The 19,625-nt window shown below is 42.0% G+C and overlaps 1 protein-coding gene across 4 annotated transcripts in view; it reads left to right on the forward strand.

Annotated features, from left to right (window-relative positions):
* ARHGEF28 (Rho guanine nucleotide exchange factor 28) overlaps positions 1-19,625 on the forward strand; it is a 263,498-nt gene that overhangs the window by 145,206 nt on the left and 98,667 nt on the right. Inside the window, exon 1 of one of the 4 annotated variants that reach the window (XM_036310653.1) lies at positions 3,700-4,031. The exons of 2 other annotated variants lie outside the window; for them this stretch is intronic. In XM_036310653.1, the coding sequence (XP_036166546.1) occupies positions 3,947-4,031 (85 nt within the window). In that variant the 5' untranslated portion in view covers positions 3,700-3,946. Of the gene's footprint in view, positions 1-3,699; positions 4,032-19,625 lie in introns of those variants that run through there. One more of the 4 variants, XM_036310654.1, reaches the window with a different exon arrangement.

Raw genomic sequence — 19,625 nt, forward strand, 5'->3', positions numbered from 1 at the left:
CTGGTGTCCTTCTAAGAGATTTTGCAGGAAGATTTTAACCATCTCTGATCTTCACCTACTGCTAGAACCGGCAGCTGCATGTAATTGTCACGTACTGGCTGAAGTTATCCAGAATAGGCTTGTCCTGGCGTTAGGGGTCTTGTCTCCTCTGGTCTGTACTTTTTATGACTTTTCAAGAATGGTGTCTAGCAGTGTTCAACGCTGGTCCCCGTGGTCAAACAAGGGAGCAGAAAATAATACATTCTCCTCCTCTGCTTTCTGCCTTGTATGATTTTCTAGAATGTCTTTGCACATTGCCATGTCTTAGTCTTGAAAATCAAGCTATTACTTCTGAGGTAGTATCTATAATGTAGAAGAAAAGGATAATGAAAGGGCAACTTTATTTTTTTTCCTTAAATCTTTATTGTTGAAAGTATTACATACATCCCCCTTTCTCTCTCATTGGTCCCTTATGCCCGCCCCTGCCCCCCATCCCAGGCCTCCAGCATGAAAGGGAAACTTTAGATTTAATATTTATGCTAGAAGTTATTGAAAACTTACTTATGTTAAGTTCTTTATTATTATCTCATTTGATCCTCACAAATCTTTGAAGTGTAGAGGTTATGGTCTTATTTTGAATGAAACAACTGAGGGTCAGAAAGTACGAGTGACTTCATTGGGGCCACTAAGCAAGTAAGTGACAGAGCCCGTGCGCCCAGATGTGTATGGCTCCAAGAATGCATGATTTTTCTCTTTGGCTTGTGGCTCCTTAAAAATATAAGTTATGACACAGTTCTTGCCCTCCAGGAATGTGAGGCCCCGTTGAAGGATAAGAAGACTTACAAATACTATAATTCAAATCAAAATATAAATACCCCTCTAAGGAGATTTGATTTTATCAAGGTTGAAAGGTAGGTGACCTGTTCTCTGATGAGGAGAATTGAGGAAAGTTTCCCTTCGATGCTGAAACTTCAAGGCAGCAGCATCTGTCCTGGATGATTGTAACCGTATGGAGGTCATTTTCTAAGTAAAGGATTTTTGAATTGAAGGAGGCACAGTAAGGCTGATGAAATCATTCGCACTTGCATTGTAATGGTTGTATGCTCTCTGGTGAGAAGTGGCCTTGGGGATATATCACTGAATTCTGCCAACTGCAATTGCAATCAGTCAGAGAAAGCAAAGCAATTAACTGATTGAATATGAATGAGATGTAAATAACATCTTGAAATAATTTAAATATTGGCACAATGGAAAAAAATAGTCTATTACTATAGAAAATGAGGATAAATGACCTACAGTTGGGAAGTTTTGGGGTGAGCAAGAAAAATAAGAAGGGCTGTATGAACACAATGTTTTTACATGTTAACTGAACTGTATATGACTGGTTAGTGGAAATCATTTCATTCATTAAAATATATTGATTAAAAAAAGAAAAAAAACTATAGAACAAAAAAAAATAAAAGATATTGATAAGTAATAAAGCAAATGAGATTAGAAAAATTTTTGTCAGGCTTCTCACATGAATTGGTTGGGTAGTTTTAGAGTTTTTATTGTCAGAATAATTTTCACATCAATAATCAATTGATATGCAATTGATCCCTCTGGGCTTTGGGGAAAATTATATTAATATGGATCTATCTACCTAGAATCTCAACAAATAGAAATGTGTTTTACGGAGTTCTTTCATATCTCTCTTTGTCTGCATTGTCCTGAAGTTCTTACCTATTACTGATGGTCAAGCTAGGAGCAGCCTGCTTCAGTAGTTTGCTGACCTGGGATTTATCCTAGTGAGATGGCTCTAAAACTTCATCTTGCATGAGAATGAAAGACAATAGTATCTCCTGGTTCAGCACTTTCATTTCAGTTTGGTGATGTACTGGTTGGTGGACATTCCCTTCCTTTGGTCTGTGGATATTTCTGAGGCAGCCCAAGGGTGCATGGACCTATGTACACCCCAAGCATTGCCTGGAGCCCTAGAGAAAAATGGTTTTTTGCCACCCATAAGTACTGTTCTGTTTTCAAATAGAGATACTGTTGTAATGAATAAAATATAAACACACTTAAACACTTTACAAGAGTTCATGTAGCTTTTTGTCAATGTACATGTTTACAATAAAGAGGATATAAAAATACTACAGCTGTTATGTAAAGATTCTACACCCACAAGTTAAGACTAATAAGTGTAAATCATTCATTTATTCAGCATATGCCTACAATGTTTCTGGCACTGTTCTGAGCCCTAAAACTGAGAATGAATGGAAACACCCATCCACAAGATTTTATCTCTTTTCTTATTAAAGATATATATGGACTAAAACTCTTACCTAATGTAAGGGTTGAGAGTACTTTATCCTTACAGTTGCACCTAGTTGATGAATAAGAATACACAATTATTCAAATAAAAAGGCACAAAATAGCAATGTACTAATGTTTATTTTCACTTAGTTATAATGCTTACATTTAAGCATTATAATGCTTACATTTACAACTAGAAGTAGTTGTATTTTGTCCTAGTTGCGTTATATAAAAACACAGTAGTGATTTATGTAATTCTGATTCTGATTTGAATTTGAAATTAAGTGGCTTTTCTCCTTTTTCCACTTCTTTCTGTGCTCCTCACCCAACACTTCCCAACAGATAGGATTAGCTGTTACAGAGCAAGTTATGCATCTGTTTCCTTACACAGCATTGCACGATAGTGCCAACCATTTGGGAAATAATTTTCATGAAGAGATGAATGTTAATTAAGACACATATTGTCATGTTCCAAGCCTGCAGGATCGAACAGATCCTCATATTGTTTGGGTGTCAGACGACCTCACAAAACAAAACACAATACTTCTTGCTATCATTGCTACCTAAAGAAATGCTTAAAAGAGACTCCCCTCTGACACTTGGGGTACATTTTCCCACCACAGGTCTTGGTTGCTATGTCTGAGCTTATTTGGGGCACGTGCATCCATGTGCTTCTAGGGAGTTGTGGAAGTAAGTTTGAGCAGTGTCACGCTTTATGGGGAGGCGGTAATGAGCTCCCACTGAATGCTAATTAGGGGAGAGTTGTTCAGGGAGACCGCCTGAGAACTGTTGGTTTGTGGTAAATTAGTCACTAGCGCTACTGAGGCCCGCTGCAGGTTTAGATCAGAGCGATGATGGCGCCCAGATCCTTATGATCCACAGCCAAGCTTGGTGACAGTTTAAGAAAACAGCTCAATTGTGCTAAATAGTAGTAGATGACTTTGCCTGAATTTAATGAGAGGAGTATAATTCTGTATAAAATGTGAAGCTCTCAACCACTTCAGGATTAAAAAGGTGGGGAGACTGGATGTTAAATGAATTATCAGAGCTGTTTTGGCTCTTAGAACTGAAAAGCTGCCAAACCAGTCAGTGAAAAGACAGATTGCTCTGGAAAAATCCTTGCCCTGAGTGTGGTGGCCTTCATTTGCGTGTGCAAGGCACTTTCTGGCTGTCCACACACATAAATCTCAGCCTTTATCTAACACGGCACAGGGTGGCTTTTCTGAGAAATGATACTCCAGCTCCAGATCGAAACAATTGCCTGCATTTGGAAGCTTTTCTTGAATCACAAGCAGTTCTTTCAATTCCCAGTTACCTTTCGTCTTCATTTCCATTTCCAGCCACGAGAAGAGGGGAGTTAATGATTCATTGGCTCCCAATGACCTTTTGAATAACTGGACTGTGATGTGCCAGTGCGACTCAGCTCCCTCTCTCTCTCCCTTTTACTTCCCTAGTTTGGCTTTAATATTTACAGCCTCCTTCTCGGTCTACATGCCTGAACGCCTGAAGGAAGCAGAACATTTATTGCCTCTCCCTCCCCGTGTTCGCCAGCTTTTCACTCAGCCCCGTTCCTTCCTTTTACATCACATGGGAGACTCGCCTCCTGGCTGGGACGCCCGGGTTCTTCCTGAGTCTCTACTGTTGGATCTGTCGGTCTCACCGACACAGAACGATGGATTCTGATTCAGACTCACCTTTTAACTACTCGTGGCCTGCCTTCCCCAAAATGAAGATCCGACGGAGGGCGTCCAGACAAGGTAGATCACGGGGTCTTTTATTTTCCCCAGAGCCAAGCCAGGCATCTTCGTATTCTTAACTTTTTTTCTCCTTTGTTCCTTTGCCAGGCTGTTTTCTGATGAGGTACGCGTTTATACCTGTCTTTATAAAACTCTATGTAAATACTTTACATACAGACTCCCAAGATAACCCTACTCCTTCCCGTGTTCCTTTCACTTTGAGTCTACCTTTCTACCTTGTGCATGTGTAACTCACAATTTAAAAAGAAGAGCGAAGGGAGTTTAGTACAAGGTGAATGTTTTGAGTTCACTTAATCAGAGTTACCTCGACAATAAAGAGTCCTGTTGATTTAAACGTGCCCGGCTATTGTGGGGTATGAAGAGAGCGACACATGCCCTCGATACCTAGTTTCTGATTCGTGTGTGTTTTGGGTTTTCAAGTGTGTATTAATTTTTTAAAAAATATTTTGTACTTTAAAAATTGTTCTTTCTTTTTTTATACTATTTTATTGATTTTATAGATGCTCTAAGGAAGGGACTTTGTGAAGATAATTTCAACAAGAAAGCCTGCATATCTCCAGGGGATATAGTCATATAGTAAAAAGTTTAACAATCATTAGCAAGTATGCAAAATCATTTACTGCCAAAGGAAGAAGAGCCATTTATCTGCAGCGTGATTAACAATGGAGTGGGTTTACGCCACCTATTTTCCCTCACCTGCACCCCACTCTTGTGGTGGAGGCTTTAGAAACCAAGGGGCAAGTCAGTGTTGGGCAGCGAAGGTGCCCAGAGAATCGGCCGATGGTCCTCGCGGGGCTCAGCAGGTGGCGACTGCTGCTTTCTGAGATTTGCCAGAACAAGAAAGATAGTCAGTTTCCCCTTCCCATCTCCTGTCTGGTGCAGGGGCTTATGCGGTTGTTTTTAATTTAAGGAGAAAGGAACATTTTCATGAGCTTACAAGCAGAGGAGGTGCTTCTGAAAGTGCGACTTCTTTATTCTCTGGAGCAGAATGCCCTACAGCACCACCCCGTACTGTTCCCCGAGAAAAATGGAGGCTGGCAGTTATTAACACACCTGGTTCTCTTCAAGGATCTTGTTTCCTTCTTCTGAAACAGAGGGGTGTGTGTGTTTGTTTGCTCTTTGGCTGGGATCAAGGCCAGCCACAGGAATAAGATGGCGTGAACATCTGGGGGAGGAGGGTAGAGAGCCTCAGCCTGAAAAATCTCCCGTGCTGCCCAGCTGCCATCCTTGAAACTCTGTCATGAGGAACTTAAAGAACTTCTACAGTGTTCTATTTTCCGGTTACTCTGTTTTAAAATTTAATGTCTTCTTTGTAGGGGTAAAGGACTATGATGTATGCACCTTGCCATTAAATGGTTCGGGGGGGGGGGGGGGATATACCTATGAGAGAGCATGAATGTGTGCATGTAAAAGCATGTTTGAATACAAGTAGAAAATAGAGTGAAATGTTAACAATAGGTGACTCTGGGAAAAGGTGATATATTGGTGTTCTCTTCGAATTCTTTCAGCCTTTCTGCAAGCTTGGAATTATTTCTAAATTAGGAAACCTTAAAAAACATTTAAATCACTTCTGAGAAGGAAGCTATACGAGGGCGCTGATACTTTAGAGTGAATACTATTAGTTTGGGTTCATTGAGAATAACTCGAGGGCAGGTACCAGTTCTGTAAGACTGCTATCTCTTTTTGCAGCCCAGTTAAGTTTGGGGGAATAATCTGCTTAACATATTTTTGTATTTCTACTGCCTGGCTGGCCGACTGGATGCCTATGGTTTTGGGGGCCTGGGTAGCCTAACAACCCGGAGAGACATGGGGTTAATAATTAGGCAGCCAGTGGAGAACCTGGAGAGTCCAGTGGAGGTGGAGGGAATGCATTAATCACGCTCTCCTTTGAAATCCAAAGTTGGAGCCCAGCCACTTTGAGCTACAACAGAAAGTCATAACATAGCTATGTGTAAATTAAACTCAATTCAAGTGAAAGCAGGTACCCAGAATGTGAGAATGATTAACTGTTTGCTGCTAATAAACAAAAGATAAGAGCAAATAGGTTGGTAGCAGAGAGTTGAGGATCGCCAGACAATGTTCTATGCTTCCTTTCTTCATTCAGTGGTCACGACCTAGTTGTGAAGATGGGTTTGGTCATCCCATAATGTTGGCTGGACAGGGTCCCAGAACCATAGGTCACAGAGATGACCTGGTCCAGCCACCACAATTTACAGACAAGGGTGATAGGGCCCAATTAAGTGAAGTGATGGGGAAATGTTCACATGTTCCACGGGCATCTCCAGAGTGCCGGGTACTGGCATAGAGGGCAGGGCAACGTGGGAACCAGACAGACACCGTCCTTGTTATGCAGGGGTCTTAGTTTTGGGAAGGGTCCCTCATCTCCCAGGACCCAGACATGCCACCTTCCTATGGCAGAAGAAACACCATGAAAGCTGATTTTTCCTTCAGTGCAATGATTGGTTTGTGAAGAGCTATCGTCTCTTGTCTCTTAGAGGATGATCCACTTAATTTTAGCTTTTAAAACTAAGGTGAGTTGAGTTCTGTCTCATTCTTTCTTTCCTTTTAATCATCACCATCATTCTCAGAATGTAGGTTCCAGTCACCTGGGAAATCACGAAGGAGGTTTTTGTGGGCTTGAAATGTCTACCTTATTAACAAATCTCTCTCATATTCAGTAAGAAATATTCTCTTTCATTTTATATTATGCTTTTAATTCCTGATCCTCCTTGTTATATTTCTTTTAATACCCTTTCTGTTCTTATTATCACTGTTCTTTGATAGACACATATATACGTACACAAAACTGGCTTATTTAGAGAAATGTGAAAATGTAGAGGGTTTGGTAATAAAAGGAAAACTAGGTTAGCAGAAACCCACCAATACTTATATATCAACTGAAAAGCATTTAGTACTTACTTATTCTTATGCCTTCAGGAGAAAAAAGGGATATACCTCAGAAGCAGTGCTTTTGGTCACGACCAGCAACGTAAGCGAGGATGAAAGCAGTTAAGCCAAGCTGCCTCCAGTACAGCCCGGGGGTCCTTACAAGTTGCCCTTTGTCGTTTCATGGGCAGCCCTGGAACAGGCTGTGCTGGGAGTCTAGTGGTTAATGACTGGAGTGGGCCAGAATCCACGACGGTTCTGCTTCAAGGACTCCAGGAATGCCTGGATTTTTGTTTTGTTGGAGATTTTGTTTTCAGTAGGAGATTCAACCAAGAAATGTAATGTGTATTAAGCAAATATTTAAAAATATCAGGATTGGACCTTACCCGAGTTTCCCATGATTATCATTCAATTTTTAAAATGCATTCTTTAATATAAATCATCAGAACCCGGGGGATGTTGAACTTTGTGACTTTCATCTTCTTGTGTAGCTTCTCTAATTGTCTCCTACTCCAGCTCATATCATATGCCTCTTAATGACACACAGTGTGAAAAAGAGTGTGTGTGTGTGTGTTTAAAGTTTTGTTGGTGCAGCACCAGTGTAGGGCTGCCAAAGGAAGGGTTGCCTATAGAAAACTTAACCACCTTGAAGAGCTTATACAGTGCCATTTTTTTTGTAGTCACAGCAAAATAACTAATAGTTATGTGATACTTCGTTCATCATAATAAGCACTGTTTACTAAGCTGTGGCAGTTACTTTACGTACATGATGTATGATTCTCAAAATAACTCTATAAGATTGATATTATCTCGGCTTTACAGGTGAGGAAACTGAGGCTTAGAGGGTTTTAAAGTTATACCTAAAGCCATACCAGGAAGTGCAGGGAATGGTAATCATGGTAGACTATGGAAGAAAATGAATGAATGAGTGACATATATATAAGGACTTATTCACATGTTATCTTGTAAAAGCCCTGTATGTTAGATGTGGGTGTCATCTTCATTTCTTATTGGGGGGCTCTGAGGCTCAGAGTGGAGAAATGAGTTGTCCAAGATCAGAGCTAATAAATGGTAGAGCCAGGCCTACAACCAGGACTTTGAATTCAGAAGTTTTATTCTTCCTTTATGTTTCACCACTTCTTAGTAGAGGGAAGGAGGGGAGGGGTAGACTTCAGTGGGTAGCTACCACCTTATATTCAAAAGGTGCCACTGTGTCTCACCATCTTAGTTTTCCCTCTCTTGTGAATCTTTGTCTGGGATTAGAGTTGGCAGTGGAAACTCTGGGGGAGGAAAATGGGAGTGCCGTTTCTACATCTTGATACACCCAAGCACATGCGTATCAAGTACTGACTCAGTCATTGGTTTGGGTGGGAAAAGATGGACAGCACTGAATAGCTGGCTGAGGACAAGCTGAGGAAAGGATGGGGTGGGAGTGCTCCCAGTGTGTCCTGGAAAGTTCACAGCTTTGTCCCAGACAAAGAGAGAGTTAGAGGATTGATGTGCTGGGAAAGGAGATGAACATCATGGGGTCACTGTTTCATGAGTTCATTGAGTGTTTGGAGGGCAGGTACGTAGTCCGAAAAATAATCCCTGACATGGTGGGTATTAAAGGTATGATGACATTTCAAAAGGTTTAATGATAATTTTTAAAGGTGAGTTACTTTTATCTCATGAATTTATTTGTTTTCTTCCTCTCTCCTGCCCTCTCTTCTTTCCTTTCATGAAGTTTCATTGAATACACTCATGTGCTTCCATGTGCTTATGTGTATTCAATTCAGAAATTCCCCAAAGGATAACTGAGTACCATAGGAGGAATAAGTCGCTACAGAAATCCTTATTAAGGAAGAGAAACATTTTCATAAAGGTGACATAACCTGCTAAGATTGCATTGGCTCACAATGAAGATAGTGTCCAACCTCACATAGAGAGGTTTCAATTTCACTCTCTGCCCGGCGGCCTACCTTTGTCGGCAGAGGGAAGGAGGCCCATTATAAGCCCGTTGCCAAACCACATAGCTAGGTATTCCTCATGGCTCACTTTAGTTAAACAAATACTTTGCCAAATATTTGAAACTGTTTTTTTTCTTTTCTTTATTTCGGGCTAGTTCAAATTCTTAGGCAAGGTATATTTCTACATCAATCCCTGTAAGTGGAAGAAAGGGAGGCACTATTCCTATTTAATACCTCATGTTTGGGAGATTCCTCCCTACCACTCTGGATTCGGGGAAGGATCAATGGTTGTGTGTTCAGATATATTTTGGCAGGAAGTCCCAGAGGTCAGGACAAATTACTGTTGAAGTTCAGAGTGAAGAGACCATTTCAACCTAAGGGCATCATGAAAGGGATGTCATTTCAATAGCTTGTGGTGACTAGGGAGGTGGTCCCTGCAAGCAGAAGGGGAGACCATGCATAGAGTATATCAAAGTCATGGAAAATAGCCTAGGTTTGTGTACTGTGGATTCAGGTGGTACAGAAATGTAGAATGGTGTCAAATGTTGCATTGGTCTGGATGGTTAGTTTTGTCTGCCTAGCATCCTCCTTCCCTTCATGAACAGCACTCACATTCTTAAGTGAGTGGAGTGGTCCTTCCACTGCTCTGGCCATGGGTTCACATGCTGCTGTCACTTTCTCATGTGACTTTGCCTTCTGGAGGCAGTGGGCTGAGCATTCCACCCTGGTGAGCCAATCACAGCACCCGTGCCGCCTGGCCACAGCTATTGGTCCAGGGTAAGCACATGACTCAAATTTGGCCAATCAGAGTCCTTCCTTGGGATTCTTCCAACTGGAGTTTGGAGGGAGATACCTTCCTTCTTGGGTGGCAGTGCTGGAAGAGGGGGAGGTTGGAGTTGAAGCCATTAGCTGGGAGAAACCAATGTATAGTAGGAGGAAATACTGCAATCATGGAAAGAGGACACTATGAGATAGGGTCCTGCTAGATGCCAGGCCCTTGTTCTAGTCTCTGGGGCTCTCTTGCTGCCTCTCAAGGTTTGGATGTTAAGTTCCTTCCATTTTGTGGGCTGCCCTAATTTTCCCTCCCCATTTCACTTTTGTTTTAGCAAGTTCAGGTGAATATTTCTCCCAGCTAGAAATCTCCAATTTGTCCTTTAAGATGTGGTTTGAAAGTCCATGGTCTGGAAGTCTTCCCTGAATTCCCTCAGAGTTCATTATTGTATCCTTGGTGCCATGCTGGCTTGTGTATAATTTTGTAATAGCCCCCTCATTACTGTATTGCAGCTATTATCTAATGTCTCTCACTCGAAGACACTGAACTATTTGAAGATGGAGACTGGCTGGCCCTTTTTCACACCTCCGGTGCCTGGATCGTAGGAAGCAGGCAGTAAATATCGAAAGTGTATTGTGATACAGATTTACTCACACTACACTCAGATATTGCTTATTTTGTCTTTATTTCTTTATTTTGTCTATAATGGATCTAATTTTCCTTATGAAATCCTACCCTTTAGGCAGCAGGAAGGGAAAAAGGGTTTATTTTAGTCTAAGAAATTTTGTTCCTATGCCGCAATGAAAATAGTCATTTTCTGTAGCTGCTCAGTCTCTTTAAGTAAAATATTCAGCCTCTCAGATTTATTTTTCCTCCTCCACTTCCTTGCCACTCTGGTACTGAATGTGACTTCCTGGAAAGGGGGGCAGTTGGTGGGGGAAGGAGGTAACACGTCTTCAGATGCTCTCTGGGTCCTCCTGGTCTCTGCTGCAGATCTGCTGGCCTGGGCTGTTCCCTCAGCCACGACTGCTGTATTACTGGGTCTTCCGGCGCCTGTGACCAAGGTCCTGCAGCTGTATCCTCTCCTTGGTGTTGGTCAGAACCCGATGGTTTTTCTTCACTACAGAAATCTTAGAATCACTGCCCCTGGCCATTGGCTCAGGTGCTTCCCTATAAACATCTTTTCAAGGATCCTTCCTTGGCACCAGTGGGCCTTGTGTAGGCGGCAAGTACCTGACTCAGCCACTTCTTCCTCCTCTCAGAGGCCTGAGGGGTCTTAGGGACCCATTCTCACCACTTAAGCAGCTATGAGCAGCCCAGGAAAGCTGGCCCTGGCTGACCTTGCTGCCTGACCTTGCTCTGCTACCAAGTGTGCTTGGCAGTGGTTGCCCTCATGCTGGTGTGGGGCAGCCTGCAAGGCGTTCTCCTTTGGAGGAGCCCCAAATGGAAGCGAGAAAAGCCCACCCACCCTGAGAGTAGCCCCTGGCCTATCTCTTACTGTTCCCCACAGGCAGGGGAACCGCCTGTCTTATTCCTTTGATCTCATTATCCCTACCAGTGGAAAAGTCTGATTATGAATTGTAATGAGTCTCTTATCCAGCTCTCATTCATACTGACCTACTTTGAGGTGCCCAGAGTTGCTCAGGAGAATGGAACAAGATTTAGGGACCAAGTAGTTTCCAACCAGGAGAAACCCAGAACAATTTAGAGAATGCCTGCATTCCTTGGCTTTCATTATTCGAATGAAATAATGAAATTATTCATTCATTCATTCATTCATTCATTCATTCAAAATGTTCTTGTTGAGGACACAAAAAGTAAGTGATAGTTATTTGAAAGTGGCTAAGAGAATAGATCTTAAAAGTTCTCAACACAGGAAAAAAATGTAACTATGTATAGTGACAGATGTTAGCTAGACTTCTTGTGATCATTTTGCAATATATACAAATATTAAATCATTATCTTGTGTACCTGAAACTAATATGCTCTGTCATTTATAACTCAATTAAAAAGAAAACAAGTGAGATAACTTACATTTCAATGGAGAGTTCTTTATTGTGCTAGCATGATTTCTTGTCTGTAGTAGAACTCAGTTCTGTTTAGGATATTAAGGGGAATTAAAAACACATACATTTCTAGAGATAGGTGCTGGAGAATTGGAGGGCTTCTGACTTTTCAAGTGGACAAGATCATGTGTATGTGCCTAAGTCTTTTCATAAGATTATGCAGAATTTGAATTATTTGTAGGATTTCCTGTAATGAGGACATGCAGTTTGTTTGTTTTTGGTTTTGTTTTGTCTAATGTCACCTGAAGTGGTCTTGTCAGAGTCCTGCCACTTTATTTGGGGTCTTTTACTTCTGTCCTGTGTTTGTACCTATGGGTTAGTTTTCTTACCCTCCATTTGCTCATTTTCCCTTTCTCTAGATTACTTTGCGTTTGGCCTTAGAGAACTGCATCCAGAAGGAAAGGAATTGCTGATTAAACGTAATCACGCCAAAGTCTACACCCCGCACATGACTGAACATCTTGATAGTTTGGGGGGAAGCAAGGGCAGGCAAAGGTTGTTATTTGCTTATTTAAGATCCTTCTCTTCCAAACATAAACATATGTCCTCTTGAAGGCTGCTTTGTGCTACTATAATTAGGAAGGAGAATGTGGAAGGATTTGGGAGAAAACCATCGTTATTTGAGGACTGTATTTTCTTCCTCCCTTCCTTTCTTCCCACTGCCCACCTCTTTTTCTTCTCCATGCATTTTAAGGGGAGAGGCTTGTTTCCTTTTTCAATAATTTTGATGATTAGGTGTTTGGAAACAGCAGAATAGGACTTCCTTTAGAATCGGATTTTAGAGTACCACGTTGTAACTTGCTATGGAGAATGGGGTTAAACTGCTGTTCCAAGCGAGAGGGCTGGAGGAAGCTCTCATCCCAGCACCTGGGGTCCCTTCACTCTGTCCTTGGCTGTGATGGCTGTTACCAGGAGACCAGCCGGACCTCATCCCAGGTGCACTCTTCCTTTTACAGGATCCCAGGAGGGTGAGGTAAGGTCTGAGGCTGAATTGCACATTGGATTGATGTTAGAGACTATCTAGCTTGGTAGACAAAGGCTCCCTGGGTTCTCCCAGATTCATCGCGTTGTGGACTAACATCCTCAGAGTAACTTTAGCTCATACGTGACCCACAGGAAATTCCTGGGCTAGGATGGTTTTGGAATTTGGAAGGATCCTCTCTGTAACCTCAACTCTAACTCAGAGTAGGGAGGCCTAGAGATTTTCCAGGCCATGACTAATATCAGGAAAATCCTAAGAGAGCCTTCCAGAAGAATAGGCAGGGATAAATGGCACTTTATCCCTGAAAATGTTTCCTCTCACCTGTGAGGGTGGGTTTTTTCTTTCTTCTGGGGCACACTCAGACCATTGGTAAAGAGGACACTCTGTGACCTGCAGAATATGGCAGTTTCCTTTGACTCGTGGGATTTGGAGAGGGTGTGCTGTTGCGAGAGAGGGTGTCTGTCAGTGCTGTTTGCATTCTGGTCCTATCACCTAACGGCGTGGGCAGGTTAATCCCTCTGCTTGGGCTTCAGCTTTCCTGTCTACAAAATGAACGTGATAACACACAATGTGGTTATGAGGAGCAGGGTTGGCAAATGGGTAAAAATAATACTATGTACTCTTGGGTAGAACATTTCCAGCGAATACATTTACATATATCTTATCTGATATGGTGGATTTACCGATAACCTATTTTGCATGGAATGCTGCAGCTGTTCTTTTACATAGGAGACACATTTTAAACACATGACTTGTTTTTTTCCTCTTATTTTAGATGTAAAAATGGTTATTGTTGGGAATCTAGAAGTTACAGAGAGTGAAGAGTTGAAAGTAAAAACCACCTGTGATCCATCATCTAGAGATAGCAGTTAACATCTTGGTTTAACTTTCCAGTCCTTTCTCTTGATTGTTTTGTATATTGTGTGGTTAAATAAAATGAAATCACGCACTTACCATTCTATGAATGTTTTCTCAGCAAGATTTGCACCGTCATATTCCGGCAGGAAATCTCTGGCGGCCCAGGAAGTGAACAAACACACTTAGGCACAAGTCAAACTATAACACATTAATGAAACTTCCCAGTGGGAAAATACCAGACATTGCTCACATACCATTTTCTTTGGCTCAAAATAGGATACTGAGTAACCCCAATTATTAAATAAAATACTTTGAACTACCTAGCAGAGTGCGTACCTAGAGCTGCCAGTTACTAGTTGTGTGACCTTGAGAAGTTACTTAAATAGCACCACAGTTCCGCAAAACAGAAATAGTAAATAGTATAGCTACACAGGGTTGTTTTGGAGATCAAATGAGTTAGTGTATGTAAATCAGGCAGTATCTGGTTCATAGTGAGTGCTGGATTCATCTGAGCTGTAAGAGTAGGATTACCCAGGATAATTACCCAGCATGGAGCAGGTGTTCAATAGATGCTTACTCTTGGAGTACTTAATATTTTGTTTCTTCCCTCTCTCCCCCTTTTTTTTAGTGGTAAAAATCAAACGGTTTTTTTTTGACATATGTAAAACTTTAGACAATAAAAAAAATACCCTCTCCCTTTTAATCTCAATCTCTCTCTCTCTCTCTCTCTCTCTCTCTCTCTATCATCTTCCCAGTACCTTTACTTTGCAAACCTACCTGATCATCCTATTATTCCTTTAGTAAAAGAGTAGCCTCACTGATATTTTAAAGAGATTAAAGAGTACATTCTTGGGCTGCTACCAGAAGGCATTGCGATGGTGCCATAGGAAGTGCTCAGCATCTGTGGTGTTCTGCACAATGGGAGAATGTGTTTCTAGCTTGGACTCCATCTAAGAAGTTACTTGTACTACCAGGAGGGGCAGAGTAGAAGATGCAGGACAAAACACAGAGGTAACAGGCAGGCAGGAAGAACTCTGAGGAAGAAGACAGCCTCATGGCTGTGTAGGGACTTCTGAGGGGATCTGCTGAGGAATAGTCCATAATGACTGTGTTTTGAGGAGATTTTAAAGAGTCATTGATGGAGGCTGAGGGCCCTAGCCAGGGCCCAACAGGTAGCACGGTACCTGGCAGTTAGTAGATACTCAGTACATGTTGATAAAAAGAATGAATGGATGAATGGATGAAAGAAATAAGAAATTGACACTCCCATGGCATCCTGGGGTAAAACAAGAATCGCTGGGCAATCCACAAGACTACCCCCAGAATTTGAGGAAATTTTACCAGACCAGAGGTAATTGTACCTGGCACAAGGGGATTCTTTTCTTTTTATTTTATTTACTTTAATTTTTTGTGGCAAATGTTGCTGCTCTTTTTAAAAATTATTGATTAAATTATTACATATATGTCCTTATCCCCCCATTGCCCCCCTCCCCCACTCATGCCCTCACCCCACTGGTGTCTGTGTCCATTGGTTAGGCTTATATGCATGCATGCAAGACCTTTGGTTGATCTCTCCCACTTACCCCCACCCTCCCCTACCTTCCCTCTGAGGTTTGACAGTCTGATCAATACTTCTCTGTCTCTGGATCTGTTTTTGTTCATCAGTTTATGTCGTTCATTATATTCCATAAATGAGTAATATCATGTGATATTTATCTTTTTCTGAATGGCTTATTTCCTTAGCATAATACTCTCCACTTCCATTCATGCTGTTGCAAATGGTAAGAATGCCTTCTTTTTTACCACAGCGTAGTATTCCATTGTGTAGATGCACCACAGTTTTTTAATCCACTCATCTGCTGATGGGCACTTAGGCTGTTTCTAGATCTTAGCTATGGTGAATTGTGCTGCTATGAACATAGGGGTGCATATATCCTTTCTGATTGGTGTTTTTAGTTTCTTGGGATATATTCCTAGAAGTGGGATCACTGGGTCAAATGGGAGGAGATTCTTTTCTTAATGAGAAAGAATTAACTCCTTCAGAAAATATATGTTGAGTATCTACTACGTGACATGGCCCTAGGGGGGATACAGTGAACGAAGCATTGTAAGTCACTGTTCTCATGGAGCTTACATTCTAATGGAAGGGAACAAATAATATACGATAGATACAATGTACAAGGTGATGATATATGTTATAAGGGAAAATAAAGCAGGGCTTAGGGGATATATATATATATATATATATATATATATATACATATATATATATATATATATATATATATATATATATATATATATAATGGTCGGGCAGAGACTCTTTGATAAGATAACATTTGAGTAGAGCGCTAAAGAAAGTGAAGAAGGAAGACATCTGGGTATAAAGGAGAAGAGCAATCCTGGAAGCGAGAACAGCAAGTGCAAATGGCCTGAGACATAGAACAGCAAGGCCAGAGTGGCTAGAGTAATCGGCAGCTTCAGAGAGGTTGGATGAGGGTGTGTTTAGTGTGATATTGTAATTTATAATGAGAAATACGTATTTTGTCTTTGTCCCCATTTCTGGCACAGAGCTCCTAAAACCCTTGAAATGTCCTAAGTCAGTGGTCGGCAAACTTATTAGTTAACAGAGCCAAATATCAACAGTACAACGATTGAATTTCTTTTGAGAGCCCAATTTTTTAAACTTAAACTATATAGGTAGGTACATTGTTATTAACTTAATTAGGGTACTCCTAAACTGGCCTTTGCTAAAAACATCTTCAGTCTGATTGAGGTACGTTCGCTGAGGTCGCCCCCTTCCAACTCTCCCATCCACACTGGTCTTGTATACTTGTTTCAGATAGATGAGTGTGGATGGGAGAGTTGGAAGGGGGCGACCTTAGTGAATGTACCTCAGAACAATGTACCTCCCCCGCGCTGCATGTCCCACGGCCGCCGACACCCCCCACTTCTTCTAACGCCACTTCTTCAAAATAGACTTGCCCAGGCCAAAAACCGACTTCTGTGCATGGGCCATGAAGTTTCAGTCGCACTGTATGTGCGCGCCTGCACGTGGTATTTTGTGGAAGAGCCACACTCAAGGGGCCAAAGAGCCGCATGTGGCTCCTGAACCACTGTCCTAAGTGATGAGCGTGATAAAGATGTCTTTTGTTATGTTAATGAGGTGCCTTTTGGACCTAAGGATGGGGGTTAGTTGCCAGGAAAACCAACCTTAGGTTTAGAGGATTGGAACTTTCTGTCCCACCCCATAACCCCCCAGAGAAGGGATAAGGGCTGAAGATTGAGTTCAGTCTCCAGGGGGCAAAAATTTAACCAATCATGCCTATGTCATAAAACTCCATTAGAAAACCAAGCTGATAGGATTCAGGGAGCTTCTGATTGATGAACACATGGAGGTACTGGGAGTTTGGTGTGCTCAGAGCACAGAAACTATGTGCCCCTTCCCACATACCTTGCCCTACTCGTCTCTTCTGCCTGGCAGTTCTGAGTTATATAGTAGTATATCTTCGCATAATAAACTGTTTCTCTGAGGTCTGTGAGCTCCTCTAGCAAGTTAATCGAACCCAAGGAGGAGGTTGTGGGAACCTCTGATTTATATAGTTGGTCAGAAGTACAGATAGCAACCTGGACTGTGATTGGCATCTTGAAGTCCAAGAGGGGGTTATGGGAACCTCCAGTCTGTAGCCATTCAGAAGCACAAGTAAGAACATGGACTTGTAATTGGCAACACCTATCTGGTGTCCAACAATTGCTTAGATTTGTGGGCTCCTCCCCTCCCCACCCCCCCCCACCCCCACACAGGAATTAGTCCCAGAACCATTTGAGTAAGGTGCTGTAGGTTGTGGTAAAATTTGGCTTTTACTCTGAATGAGATGGGAAGCCATTGGAGACTTTTAGAGGCATGCTATGATTTGATTTCCTTTGTAACAGAATTGCCTTGTCTACATTGTGGTGAATAGGCCATGGAGGGCAGAAGAGTAGAAGCCGGGAGACCATTAGGAGAGAGTAGTCTTGCAATATTCTAGGCAAGAGATGGTGGTGGCATGCGTTGGGGTTGTCAGTGGAGATGATCAGAAAAGGTCAGATTCTGGATCTATTTGATTGTGAAAGATCAGTCAAGACAACTTAAGGAAGGATAGAGCTGGCATTTACTGGGAGGAACAAGTCAGTGTAGGAGGGAAAGTGAAGAGTTCTGTTTTGCATCTGTCATACTTGATGTGGCTGCGGGACCACTCAGTGGAGATTTTGAGGAGATTGTTATAATTCAGGGGACAGGTCTGGGTTGGAGATGAAGAGTCATTCTGTAATGTTGTATGATCCCATGTTGTTAGATGAGCCACGGGATGAGTGGAGAGAGAAAGAGAAAAAGAGGATTGGCCCTAGAGAGCTATCTGCCCAAATCTAGAAGATGAAGAAGACTGAGAAGGAAAGGCCAGGAAGACAGAGAGTGGTGTCCCGCAGGCAAAGGGGGGAAAGGGAGCAATCAAGTGTATCAAATGCTGCTGTAGGTCACACCAGGCGAGACCGGACCACTGCATTCTGTGATAGCAAGGTCACTGGTGACTGTGATGTAGAGTGCTGGGAACCGAACTCTAAAATAAGTCTTACTCACAAATACCATAAGATTTCACTTGCAGGTAGAATCCAAAGAACAATATAAATGAACAAACAAAACAGAAACAGACTCAAAGATACAGAGAACAGACTGATGGTGCCAGAGGGGAAGGGAGTTGCGGGACTGGGTGAAAAAGGTGAAGGGATGAAGTACAGATTGGTAGTTACAAAATAGCCATGCAGATGTAAAGTACAGCACAGGGAATATAGTCAATATTGTAATAACGATGTATGGTATCAGGTGGGTACTGGTAATATCAGGGGGAATACTTTGTAAAGTATATGATTATCTAACCACTGTGCTGTACACCTGAAACTAATACACAATAATACTGAATGTAAATTGCAACTGAAAAAAATTAGGAAATAAATAAAAAAACAATAAAGACTTAGTCAAAAAAGAAAAAGTCTTACCTATTTTGTGGTGGGTAAGACTAAATCCTGCTGTGTTCATAAACTTCTAGGTTTAAAGCAAAACTGAATGAATGAATGAAAGAATGAATGAATGAAACTAACCGCCCAGCCATTGTTAAGAGATACCTGGACTGAGAGGCCCTCTCTTGAGTTTCACAGGCAAGAGCTTGGCACCCAGAGTGGGCCAAACCAGGTCAGCAGCAGGTTTGCAGAAGCTGCCTTAGCCGGGTTTGTTTATGTCTGGGTGTGGGTCTCTTACATAACCACGCAAGTAGGCCACATTTTCCCTTAGCTACAAGGCTTTTAGCTTCTTGAGGGAGAGTTTGATTTCATTATAAATCAGGTGGCAGAGGCCGTAGGCTGGTCTGTGCCCTTAACTGTTTCCTGCCAGATTTGGGGTAGTTGTAAATGTCAGAGAAAAGGGAGGCGCCCGGAGCTGCCTCTCTCTCTCTCTCCCCGCTCACTAGCACCAGTTACCCTTCATTCTGTGGGTGAAACATACCTACTTTCAGTTGTCACCTCCCTGGAGCCTCTGTACAGCCAGCCAGCGCTGATGAAAACGCTGTTGCAGGGAGTCCTGGTACAGTTTCACAGATCACGTTACAAAGCCCTGAGAATAGCGGGGAGAGGGGCGAGCTGGGGATCCCCTCAGAGTTACTGTTTACCCTCTAGGCGCTTTGCAGCGAGAACCTGGCCCAAGTCCACTTCGTCATGTTAGAACACGGCAGTTTCTGAAATCCTCCCTTTATTCTTGAGAAATGCTGTCTCTGATGGTTTGACTTTATATTTTGTTTGTCCTGCTATTGGACTCTCTCCTGTTTCATGAGCTCTCACCCTTGAGTCGTTGCAAGGTAACTCTGACTGGGTAGCTTGACTTTGTTTATCAGTTACCATGTTCAGGATGAACTTTTCTTAACACGATCTAAGCCATTTACAACATTATTTTAGCTCTTTGTGTAGCAAATGGAATATTCTGTGAATTCCAGTTGTCTTGGGTTCGTTCTAAACATGTAAAGTTATAACCATGGTTAAAATAATTTTTTAAAGCAT

The sequence above is a fragment of the Myotis myotis genome, unplaced genomic scaffold (genome assembly GCF_014108235.1).
Source record: "Myotis myotis isolate mMyoMyo1 unplaced genomic scaffold, mMyoMyo1.p scaffold_m19_p_5, whole genome shotgun sequence".
Taxonomy (NCBI): domain Eukaryota; kingdom Metazoa; phylum Chordata; class Mammalia; order Chiroptera; family Vespertilionidae; genus Myotis; species Myotis myotis.